This window comes from Lissotriton helveticus, chromosome 12 (assembly GCF_964261635.1).
Source record: "Lissotriton helveticus chromosome 12, aLisHel1.1, whole genome shotgun sequence".
In the NCBI taxonomy this organism is placed as follows: domain Eukaryota; kingdom Metazoa; phylum Chordata; class Amphibia; order Caudata; family Salamandridae; genus Lissotriton; species Lissotriton helveticus.
In genome coordinates this window covers 234,516,887-234,529,973 of record NC_136073.1, presented here as the reverse complement: position 1 = coordinate 234,529,973, position 13,087 = coordinate 234,516,887, and the positions used below count along the sequence as shown (strand labels likewise).

Here is a 13,087-nt window from a genome sequence, read left to right as displayed (position 1 = left end):
GCCGGGCTTTGGCAGACTGGGTGGATGTCCCCTGGCTATTGGGGGGTGACTGGAACATGATCTTAGATGTGACCCTTGATAGATCACACCCCCCCCTCCAGGCGGCGGGAATACATAAACTATCAGAGTCTTTTGGGACATGGCTCCAAGGCTGGCGGCTGGCGGACACTTGGCACGCACTGCACCCAACCCACAGGGAATACTCATGCTACTCCCCCGTACACAGCCTACATACCCGATTAGATAGATTTGTGTGCTCCAACTCCATCACGGCTAGATGCGTCACATTGGACTACCTGGCTAAAACGTTTTCAGACCACCGACCACTAACACTTGATCTACACTGGGGAAAAGTACCCTCGCCAGTCCCTACATGGAGACTTAATCCCACGCTGCTCGAGGATGGCCCATTTAGATCACATATAGCTGACACCTTGACTGACTACTTTGCCACAAACTGGGACTCGGCGTCCTCGAACCTAATAGTATGGGATGCAATGAAGGCTGTAATTCGGGGGGCTGCTATAGGCCGACTAGTGGGAGCTAGACAGGAAATCCATGATAAATTATGCGAAGTAGAAAAGCGCTTGCGAGACCTTGAAAATGCGGCAGGGCAGGATCCCGACAGGAAAGCTGATCTGCAATTGTGCAACATTGAGCATGCTGAATTGCTGGAGACCCTGAGGGTGATGGACTATAGGACATACCTGAAACGCCAACAGGCGGAGGCGGACAGATCTGGTGCTTTACTTGCCCGACTGGTCAGGGATGCCCCAGAGAGCCCTACAATAACGGCTATCCGAAACGTAGCAGGCGAACAAGTGTATACACAGCTAGGAATTAACAAGGTGTTTAAGATTCACCTGGAGAACCTCTATGCTCCACCCCCTGTAGAGGCCGGAGACGACATGGCGGACTTCCTGGACGAGCTCACGCTCCCAAGGTTGGCCCCGGGAATCCAAGCGGCCATAGCTGGGCCTATCACACAGCACGAAATAAAGACAGCAATTCACACACTTAACCGAGGCAGGACCCCGGGCATGGACGGCCTGCCAGGGGAGTTCTATCAAACATATGCTGACGTGCTGGCCCCCGTACTGGAGAAAATATATAACGCTGCATACGAGACTGACCATTTCCCGGCTACCACCATGCAGGCCTTGGTGATTTCTGTCCCGAAATCCGGTAGGGACACCCTAGAGGTGGGTAACTACAGGCCCCTATCCATGCTCGCCACTGAATATAAGATCCTTAGTAAGGCTATTGCCATGCGGATCCAGCACCACCTCCCTGGCTTGATCCATGCTGATCAATGTGGCTTCCTCCCAGAGAGAAGTACCTCCCAAAATTCGAGACGCCTCCACGCCCTTATGACGACTACCCCTCATACCTTACCACACGCTGGCTGTATAGCCCTGGATCTCCGCCAGGCGTTTGACTCCCTGACGTGGGACTTCATGTTCGAAGTCCTACATCGCTTTGGCTTCCCGGAGCCCCTCATAAAATGGATCCGCCTACTGTACACGGGCCCGACCGCTAGAACGCGCACGGGCAGACACACATCTGACAGTTACGAAGTCCACCGGGGCACCAGACAGGGCTGCCCACTGTCGCCGCTGCTGTTTGTTCTGACACTGGAGCCCCTGGCCATTGCGCTCCGCAATAGGGCTGGGGAGGAGGGCATACCGGTGGAGGGTACGAACCACATGGTCTCTATATATGCCGACGATATCTTAGTGTTCCTCCGGAACCTGAGAGGGGACCACTCACACCTGGCGTCTATCTTCAGACGATTCGAGACCATATCTGGCTTGGCTATAAATCCGGGAAAGTCTTTAGGGTTCTTTTTCCGGGATGGACAACAGCCCCCCCACATACAGTTCGGCGCCTGTGAAATCCAAGTGGCACCAACCACGTTTAAATATCTCGGAATAAATGTATACAGAGACCCGGAGGCCCAAATTGACGGTAATATCCGGAAGGCCATTACTGGCTTACGAAGTAGTATAGGCTTCTGGACGACCCTACCCTTATCAGTTATGGGACGAGTGGCGGTCTCGAAGATGGTCCTGCTCCCCGCATACTGTATTTTTTTGTAAACCTGCCGGTCCTGCTCCCGCGACAAATTTTCACCGCACTAAATACGTTACTGATCACCCTTATATGGGGCTCGGGGAGAAGACGAATCAGCCTTAAAAAACTGCAACTACACACCAGACAGGGAGGCCTAGGCGTGCCGGACCTGCGGAGTTATTACTATGCCAGCCAGCTCCAATGGTTGACCCGATGGGTGGCGGGCAGGGATCTCCATGAGATAGCTTTCACGGCGGACAAATTAGCACGTGGTGAATTACACTCCCTCCTATTGCCCAATGCTAGGATTCCCAGAGACTGCCACCCCCTCCTGCATGTGGCTCTGACTTGCTGGAGGAAAGCACTGTCATACACGGCTGGGACCTCTCCATATGCAGACAACATACCCCTACTGGGACTCCTGACACCACAAGGGACCCTAACGTTACGCAGACTACGTCCCTGGACGGAGGCCGGGGTGGACAGAGTGGGAGACTTGTTTGGGGATGATACCATGCTGGATCACGTCTCGTTTGTGCAGACCACGGGGGCGACTCCGCGCTTATACATGTTACACGCCTCAGTGGCACACTTCGTGTGGCGGGCCTGGGCTCCACACCGTACGAAACCAGAACAACACGAATTAGTGCACCTCCTACATTACATGGGCGCGGGGGGACATCTGGTGAAATGGCTGTATGTTGGTATCAGAGAACATGTGACGTCGCCGATCACCGCACTTAGGGAGATTTGGACTGAGGACTCGGGGGAAAACATAACGGACGGGGAGTGGAAAATAATTTTGGGTCACCATAGAAGAGTATCTAGGAATGTTAAGTTTCAGTTCATACAGGCCATGATTCTCCATAGAGCATATCTCACACCCCAGAGACTTCATAGGATGTTCCCTACCGCCGCACATTGCTGCCCGAGATGTCGACAAGATGAAGCACATATCCTCCACATGCTTTGGACATGCCCGAAATTACATACTTACTGGGGGACGATCAAACACACGCTACACTCCATAACCGCGCTCCAGATCCCTGAGGGGGCGTTACCCTGCCTGATCGGGAATAGAAAACGACCCAAAACACGCAAAGCACAACTGAAATTCACGGATCTGGCACTCGTACTGGCAATCAGGGTGCTCACTATGAGATGGAAATCGCCCAGGGCCCCGCAGGTAGACATGTGGCGGACTGACTTGCTGAAATGGGGCAAGGCCGAATCCGCGGCGCTGCGAGAGGAGGAGAACAAGGGCCTTCGCAAATACCCCATAGCACAGGACTGGGACTCAATGATGATTGATTTCGAAGAGGTGGATCTGGATGGTGTGGGAGACCCGGAGGGGTGAACACATACATATAGCGGAGGGCGGCTGGGGCCCACGAACATTAGTACCATTCGGATGTATGACGTTACAACGCATACTTTTACAACGCATACCGTTACAACAAATTTTTTACAACGCAAAAACTTTTACAACGCATACCATTACAACGCATGTTTTTACAACGCAAGTACTTTTACAACGCATGCCATTACAACATAAGTATTGGTAAGTATATAATATATTTTTTTTAAATTAATTGTAATTAATATAATTTAATTTAATTTAATTAATGTAATTTTTTTTTTACCCTGTACCCCAAAAACCCAAACTAACCCAGAACCCTAAAAATACCCCTGTACCCCAAAAACCCAAAACTGTCCCTGAACCCTAAAAATACCCCTGTACCCCAAAAACTGAAAACTGTCCCTGAACCCTAAAAATACCCCTGTACCCCAAAAACTGAAAACTGACCCTGAACCCTAAAAATACCCCTGTACCCAAAAACTGAAAACTGACCCTGAACCCTAAAAATACCCCTTTACCCAAAAACTGAAAACTGACCCTAAACCCTAAAAATACCCCTTTACCCAAAAACTGAAAACTGACCCTGAACCCTAAAAATACCCCTTTACTCAAAAACTGAAAACTGACCCTGAACCCTAAAAATACCCCTTTACCCAAAAACTGAAAACTGACCCTGAACCCTAAAAATACCCCTTTACCCAAAAACTGAAAACTGACCCTAAACCCTAAAAATACCCCTTTACCCAAAAACTGAAAACTGACCCTGAACCCTAAAAATACCCCTTTACCCAAAAACTGAAAACTGACCCTGAACCCTAAAAATACCCCTTTACCCAGAAACTGAAAACTGACCCTAAACCCTAAAAATACCCCTTTACCCAAAAACTGAAAACGTAAAAAAAAAAAAAACATATAAAATATTAAATATAATTATATACTTACCAATACTTACGTTGTAATGGCATGCGTTGTAAAAGTACTTGCGTTGTAAAAACATGCGTTGTAATGGTATGCGTTGTAAAAGTTTTTGCGTTGTAAAAGTTTCGTTGTAATGGTAGTGCGTTGTAAAAGTTGCGTTGTAAAGGTTGTTTACAACTTTTTTTTTTTTTTTACAAGGGCCGGACCGAGCCTAGAACCTTTACCTATTTCCGGATAGCTTGAGATACATTGGACCGAAATGTAGAGTGTACGAGAAAGGACAACCAGGAGACGGGAGGGGGGTGGGTGGGGGATAGAGGGCAGTTGGGGTTTAGCATAGTATGTAAGTCAAGATTTTGATGTTTTGAGTTCACCACTGAAACTAATCCGAGATTGGATGAGGAAAACGATTCATGATGGTAAAGATATGTTATGTAAAGGTCCTGATAAGGAAACTGGAAAAGACTGATGTGTAACTCGATGTGATTATGTACAGTAATGTATACCACCCTGCCACAGTCACGAATAAAGAGTTTTACAAAAAAAAATAATAAACAAGCATTTACAATGCAACGGTTTCGCCTTTGCAAAAGTTTGAGCTATTGGCATTGTAAATGACAACATTTTTATTTATGTGTTGGTTTTGAAAACAGATAAATAAATGACATTGACATTTACAATGCGAATAGCTTAATCTCTCGCAAATGCCACACAAACACCCACAGAGAGCCCCCCCACACAGAGCCCTCCCCACACACACACAGAGCCCTCCACACACACACACAGAGCCCCCCACACACACACACAGAGCCCCCCCACACACACACAGAGCCCTCCCACACACAGAGCCCCCCCACACACACAGAGCCCCACACACACACACACAGAGCCCCCCACACACCCACACAGAGCCCACCACACACCCACACAGTTCATGTGACCATGCGGCCCCTGCAAGAGCCGGTCACAATGAGTCCTGCCCTGGCCTTGAATAATTAAAAACTGGGGACTAATTACAGAATAAGCTAGTAATTATGGCTGAGTGGACAGGCGTCACATGGCTAGCTGCTGGATCGTGTTCGCCTCTGTTCGGCTTTTTCCAGACCCCATAAATGTTGCATCGTCCGGGTCCCAAGGGCACATGCTCCAGCATTGGGCGGGCCGGTGGCAGCCCCAGGGGGCCCTGTGTCTGCTCACACCATGCTGGGGACACTGCGATGGGGACGAGGAGCCTTGCCGGCCTCGGTACAAAGACAGCTTTCCCTAGGTAACTGGTTGCTTATCACTGCCAGACACTATTGGTAATAACAATGCAATCGGCGTCCACATAAGAACAGGTAAAATGCGAGCAAACAGGAGCATCCCATAATCGGGAACTTGAAGGGCATGTACACAACGCAATGATGTCACGAGTGAAAATATGAGAGTAAAAGAGAGGTAGTAAAATTACAAACCCACCTAGCTGTATTACACATTAGAAAAGTACAAACATGAAATACCAGACAATTCAAAATGAAGAAAAAATCCGCGATTTTTCTGAAGCATTACTGATACGCTTTCTTTACACGTGTGTTTAAATAACTCAAGTGTCCAGAAGTGCCATTTTATATTTTAGGTGCATATTATTAGGATTTTATACTAGGAAGTCGATATGTGTTTAGATGTGAGCGCGCACATAGACAATTTAAATATTTCTAAAAATGTAGGACTAAGGTGTGAGTCTTAATGTAGGGAGCTGTTATGAGTACCGACGACTACAGAAATGTTTATACAAATTTGTAGATTAACAATGTGTGCAGAAGGCGCTGCCCCAGAAAGCCGAATAGCCTCAGAAATTCGCTTTAATTTTAGTCCATCCATTTGAGAAGGAAAACGTTTGCATATTCCGGAAAAGGAAAGAAAAATTTGACCGTAAATTTGCTTTCAAGGACAAATACACTTAATGATACATTATGTCCCAGAGGGCAGTATCATTTTAATAACAATACTTGTTTTAATATGTAACACATATGTTGGGCCGGGGCTAAAGCTGTTCTGGTTGAACGGGAGCCTGCTTAACAAAAGTTATAGCCCGGGGCTATCGCGGGCCGTTATTAACTTCTGTTTGATTAGGGTAATTGTTCAAGTTTGCTCCGGACAGTATGATTAATTACAGTTTAATTAACGTGTCCTTACAGAGCATTTGAAGCCATAAGGCCGTTATAGGAAAGAGCCTCGGGAGCTAGGCTGTCTGAAAGGAAAAGGTTGCCCGCTCAGATGCGCTCACAATCCATCTAAGCCCCCGCAAGGCCAGGCTGCGGGCGCGGCCCAGCTCCTCGCAAAAGCGCTTTACGGGCAACTTAACTCCAGTTGGAGATTGTAATTTGGGGATGGTGAATGCGAGCCTCCCCGGTCAGTCTGTATCTCTCTGTCCAGTCCACTGTAGAAGCAGCATGCGAAGAGTGTGCTGTCTGAGGAATAAATGTGACCACGGAGGTGTGTATCTGGGTGTGTGGCTCTGTAATCGGCAGGTCCGCAACGCCCATAGAGCTCAAAGGGCTTCAGCCACCCACTCCCCTCCCCACCTCGTCATGTGTGTCAGCCAAACTTCCCGGGCGCACACACAGACAGTTTTTTAGCTGCTGTGGGCTGGCGTCCGTCTTATTGCAGCCGCACCAGAGTACTTCATAAGACCATTTACTTGTTCTTATTTTAGCTTATCTATTCGATTTACGCAATGCTATCTACAGTGATAGAGAGTAAATCCAACGTCCTGCTCTAATGAGAACGTGTGGCGGCGTTGATAAACTGAGCGCAGGAATTCCTCAAGTTTATGATCTTATACAGTTCATTAACGTCAAATTTAGTTTAATACGCATCACTGTATACCTGAGCTTCACTTAAAGTACAGTCCCCTCCACCCCCAAACCCCAAGGTAGAACGCCCAGTTTTCTCTCGTTGAACCAACATTGTCCTGGTGTCAACAGGGCTTTAAGTGGAAGCTTTTTTAATATCATATACAAGCCATAGTTGCTGCTTAGTTATCTTATGCAACTAACAAAGCCAATAGTCCTGACTTGTAGGTATGATGTTACTTATTGTATAATAAATCTGGATGCCATGACAAAAACAGCAAAATACAAGGCGGGCGACAGTATGCTAAGCACAGATTTTTAGCTTACAGTTTTAAGACACGCCCCTAATTACATTGGGCACGCCCCTTTGAGAGACCCTCAAGTTTTTTCATCCCACTTAAAGCTCTGAAGACAGCGCAATGCACTATGTATGCTAAAAAAATTGCACCTTTCCAGCGCAAAATACGCTGGTAAAAAATTACCCTTTCAAGGGTTTGCACCGATTTGCCTCACTTTGCACGACCCTTTGCAAATCTGGCACTTATTGTACCAAGTATGCTTCACCTTTGAAACAATATGCTGCAGCTTTTGAACCTGCGGCAAAGAGGGCGTGCAGGCTCGGTGAACTCTATACAAGGGGTTTCAAGGGGCATCGAAAGCTCAATATAAATATACATAATATCACAACGGTATTCGGGCGCTTGATTTCAAGATAGGAATGCATGCATAACTGGAATTTTGGCGTGGCTGCTAGGTCTTTCACAGGAGGGGCACGTGACCAGTTGAGGGGCACAGCCCGGCCAGCCACAAAGGAAACAGCTGCTCTCTGCACACGCTCACAATTGGTAGCTGCGTGTGTGGAGGGTGGTGGGAGGGCGTGGAATACCTCGGCGCAGCAGAAGCACAGTGAGTGACCGGGGCATGTCCCTGGGATGCGTTGTATTTTGCTGGTACACTGTGAGAGGGGGCGGGGCACAAATGATTGAAACGGGGGTCTCTGATACTAACTAAAGTGACTCTCTGTGACTACGTGACCAAAACCCAGTAGATCAAACCCATTTCTTATTTGTAAATCACACAGTAGCATCACTTATTTGCAGCGCTTGGAAACGGCAGAATTGCGGTAGGAAAAACTATTCATTGTTGTGCATCCAGAGAAAGTAACGGAGCTTAGAAATGGTCCCAAAGTGACCAAATTTTTAAACAAAATGGGGTTACTTTTTGCAGACATGTGAAACCTACGTTTTTTGCTGAGCAAATAAATACTGAGTAAAAGAAAGCAGAAAGTGCCTCTCTTAATCCGTAAGACATTCACGGCTTGTGACGGGTGAAACTGTAAAGTGACATTCACGGCTTGTGATGGGTGAAACTGTAAAGTGACATTCACGGCTTGTGACGGGTGAAACTGTAAAGTGTGGGTAGCTCGGCTTTGAGATTCATCTGCGGATTCCGCTCTTGGGCGCTATCTCCCCTGACCCCTCTCCTCTCTTCATTAACCACTGCCCTCGGCGAGGATGAGACAAAGGACCTCATCTGCATGCGCTGATTGGGGCAATTAAGGCCTCCGAATGCATACATTGTACCTCAGATTACAAACAGATTTGCACCCCTGCTGAATCACGGGAACTCCGTCTCCCTGCCCCTTTAATGCAGTCAGCGCCGCGGCATTACAATTCCTGTCCCGACAATTGGACAAGTAATTAGAGAAAGAGTCGTTTTTTGGGGGAAAATGTCACATTGGGTTGTTTAAAGAACATGTCTGTCTGGGTTGTTTAAAGAACATGTCTGTCTCCTGGGGAAGGCTCGGACTGCTCACCGTGCTGAAGGAGAACGAGGCAACAATGACGAAAACCGCAAGCACCAAAAAAAAAAATAACATCCGCCCACCGCCGCATGACGTGATGAAAGGGGGCAGGATGAGTAAAAATGGCCGGAACGCCCCCGAATCTGCTCCGCAATTGACGGACAGATCTCTGTTCCAATGGCTAGCCTCCATTTATGGAGCTAGCCAATGGAACAGAGGGGCGGATTCCCAGCCACAGTGAAAGACATAAGATTTCGCCTGCGCGAACCGCTGCTTGCGCAGCTTTTCGCCAGGTCGAAACCTAAAAAATGTCTATTAAGAGTTTAGATAGAGTGGTTACTTGGCATGGTGTCAAAATGCAAAGGAGTTCTATATGTTGTAAGTGGGTCACTGTTTTTTTTGCCTGACAAAATGTGAAAATAATGTAGCTTTTGAGATCACACAGACCCATTCATCGGATGTTACATATACAGACTTGCAGTGTTTAATTTGTTACAAAATAAATAACTGCAGGGGCCCAATGTTTTCCTTAGGAATCAACTGCGGAATGCATGGGTTGCCGAATAACAAAGCTGCCTAGTTTTGATTCCACCTCATGCTCCTTTCTTCCTCCACCCTACACTTCCTGTTCCATTATCACACTTGTGGGTTCTTTTTCACCTATACTTTCTTCCTGTGTAGCTGTTTGGATCAAAGTCTTATAACAAAAAATAGGTTTTGGCCCCCAAAAATGAGTGTTGATGCCCACGACCTGCAGTCACTTGGTCAAATTAAACACTGCAGACCAAAGATCTTTATGATAATGTATTCAGTCAACTAATAAAACCACCTACATCTTCAGTACGTTTGCACCTAAAGATATGTGCTTGTGGCCTGCTTTGTAACGTAGCTCTGCTATTTCTGTTGTCCATTTCCAAACCATCTACATTGCTCAGAAGGCTGCATGAATCCTCACTTTTATAAATGAATATTTTATATTTTGCAATCAGCTTGAAGTATTTCCCCGGGATTACCACCCTCCGCCCACCACAACACTAGTGGTCCAGCTTGCAAACATATTGGCAAAGAAAGTATTGAGGTACATAATGACTATTATCAAAGAGAGCTAACTCTATCTAATAGTGTCCATCGCCACACACAAAATTTTTGGTAGGATATGCAATTACAGCATAAATCTCTACTATTTACACAGTTGCTGCAAGAGAAGACATTTTTACCATTATTCGCTAAACACAAACCCCATATTCTTCTGCCTACACCCCTTTAGTCTATCGGCGCCCAGCTATTACAGTTGAGGTAGATGAACATGGGAGCCAGGTAGAGGCTGGAAGTCAAACACAACCATTCCAAAAATGTTCAGACCAGCCCCATCCTTCAGAAGGCTATAGCTAGAGTATTGCAATTTAGACTCATTAGGTCACAGCAATTCATCTCCTCTGAAAGCAGGCCCCAACCCTACAGCTTACCAGTCAAATGTCGGAGTGGCAGAATTACCTGTCCTGCCCTGTTGGAAGGCACATCTGAATTCAGTAAAAGTTCATTCTATGCCAGGCACAAATAAGTAGAGAACATCCCACTTTACAAGCCGCCATGTTAGATTTGTGCTGCACTGTGCTTCTTTACTGATGCCAAAACATATTCACAACCCAATCAATATTAAAGCTAGAGGAGTCTTCTCATCCTATGCCATTAAATATATAAGATTCTTCTTTCTTTTGCTGTGTCGCACCCTCAGCAGCTTTTCTTGACTATTGGATGGTTGCTTCAATTTTTGTTTTCTATTGCACGCTAGAAACACTCTGCTGCAGCTGATATTGCTTCTTCGCTTTCGGATGATCAAGTGCCTGAGGCCTTTCTGGTGATGCTGCTCATCCAATTCTCCACCATGGTGATCGACCGTGCTCTTTACCTGCGTAAGACTGTCCTGGGGAAGCTGATTTTCCAGGTCATTCTGGTGTTTGGGATCCACCTGTGGATGTTCTTCATCCTGCCGGCCGTTACAGAGAGGTAACACAGAATGGGAGTAGCTAGTGTTTTGGAATGGCATGGTATTTGGTGAGATCCACAATTGTAGATTTTATTGCAGGTGTAAGTGTTCAAAGAGGGCCCTGGAGTGCTCCCTCTGCTATCCTTCAGGTTGGAACATAGAGATACAGCCCTCCCATCCCCCAACACATGGTGCTCAGACGTCCCCTATAAGAATTTCCAAAAGTGGTGCAAAGATAGTTCCTAAGCCCCCCCCACCCTTCATAATTCAATCAGGCCACACCCCATAATGGATGTGGGAAAACTGGGAGCCTGAACCATGCATATCTTATTCACATGTGCTGTTTGCCAATCTCCAAGTGAGAGTCATAGTGTCTAATCTGCCGCTCTGGAATCCAAAGCAAGATTAGGGTACCTTAGATGGTTCTTCCATCTCCAGAGTTTGATCTTTAACTCGCATTCTTAAATATACCCTGTCGTCAGGCTGGGAATTCTTTGGTTAATGGTGTTACAACAGCTTTGTACAACTAAATACTAGAACACTGAAAACAGCAGTCAATTATAGATAGTCATCACAACTCATTGGGGTATGTGGTATATAAGGGGAAACTAGTTAATCGAATCTTTCCTTGCCCAGCCTGGTAGTGAACGGCATATAAAAAATAACTGTGTACCATGATTGATGCATGCTTTTCCTGGTATCAGCCAACAAGAAGGATTATTTCTACCATGCAATCAAAATTAGTTGATTTTCAGATGTACTGCATGTTGGTCTACAGTGGACTTGCCTGGGGATGAGAGTATCTATCGTACGTGAATGAGACAACAACACTTAAGTAGGAGTCTAGCTTGTAGAATAATAGGTAGAAGGAACAGTTGATGGACAGAATGCTGAACAATGTCATACAGTCACCCCAGTACAGAGATCTGGGCCTAAATACATCATTGTTTTGCTCCCCATGCCGTTCCAGTTTGAACACAGTCATATGCAAATCAGTCTTGACCCTGTGCCCAGTGGGAACAGTCCAGTCTGAACTGCCAGGCCAGGTCGTCCCTGGAATGGAAGTAAGCATCCTGGGACCGGTTTCTGGGTTTAATCCAGGGGCAAAGTGAGCAAGGGACCCACGTCTGGGCATAGACTGCCAACTTAGGCCGAACAAAGCAAACACAAGGAGATGATGGGTGGAGCGCTGAAACTTTTCAGACACTCACCCCCAGTTGAATCCATCGTTATTCTTTAGCTCACTTCGCCACCTCAGTTCAGACCCAGCTATTTGCAAATCAGTCTTGACCCTGTGCCTCATGGGAACAGTCCAGCCCAAACTATCAGGCCAGGTCTTCCCTGAACCAGAAACAAGCATCCTGGTAGCGGTTTCTGTGTACACCCGTCATCAGCCAGGCTAGCTTGAATCCAGTGGTAAAGTGAGCAAGGGACCCACGTCTGGGCATACCCTGCCAACTTAGGGCGAACAAAGCAAACAGAAAGAGATGTTCTTTTTGCATTTGTCACCCCGAGTGGGACGGGTATGCCCAGACATGGGTCCTGTGCTCTCCATGCCACTGGAAGTCAAGCTATCCTGGCTGATGAGGGTTGAACACCCGAAACCGGTCCTAGGTTTCATGCTTTTGTTAGTGGTTTGTTACCATGATAGGATTCTCAAAGTTAAGTTTAAATATTTAACCTCTGTCGCTGAATTGTCCACTTACCGCAGAAACGTCCACTGTGCACTGTTATTTACAACTGGGAATGGAATTTACGATGTGACCTATATCATTTTGGATTACATAGCAAATTGTACATTTGTGTGGTGATTGCAAAATGACCTTGCTAATGAGTAGTAGCTAAGCATAGTTAATTTGTGAACTTCTGTGACTGGCTGCGAATGCAGGGATCGAGGCCTTCCAGAAATAGTACACCTCCATCCCTGAATTTGTATTCCAAGACAGGAAACCTCTTTTAAGGCAGCCCGTCTCCATGAAAGGGGCAGGTTCTGCTTGTTTAAAAAGAAGTCTTCCATTTGGAAACACTATGGAGGAAGAATGCTCCTGGACCACCGTCTGCTGCCCCCTAAACCACCGACACGATTTCCAAAGGGGAATCTATCCCACAGA

The 13,087-nt window shown here is 46.6% G+C and overlaps 1 protein-coding gene across 4 annotated transcripts in view; it reads left to right on the top strand.

The window, feature by feature from the left end:
- Nucleotides 1-13,087, top strand: part of PIEZO1 (piezo type mechanosensitive ion channel component 1 (Er blood group)) — an 859,941-nt gene that overhangs the window by 775,735 nt on the left and 71,119 nt on the right. For all 4 annotated transcript variants that reach the window (XM_078670084.1, XM_078670083.1, XM_078670082.1 and 1 more), the window contains one exon: nt 10,782-10,996. In XM_078670084.1, the coding sequence (XP_078526210.1) occupies nt 10,782-10,996 (215 nt within the window). The remainder of the gene's footprint in view (nt 1-10,781; nt 10,997-13,087) is intronic.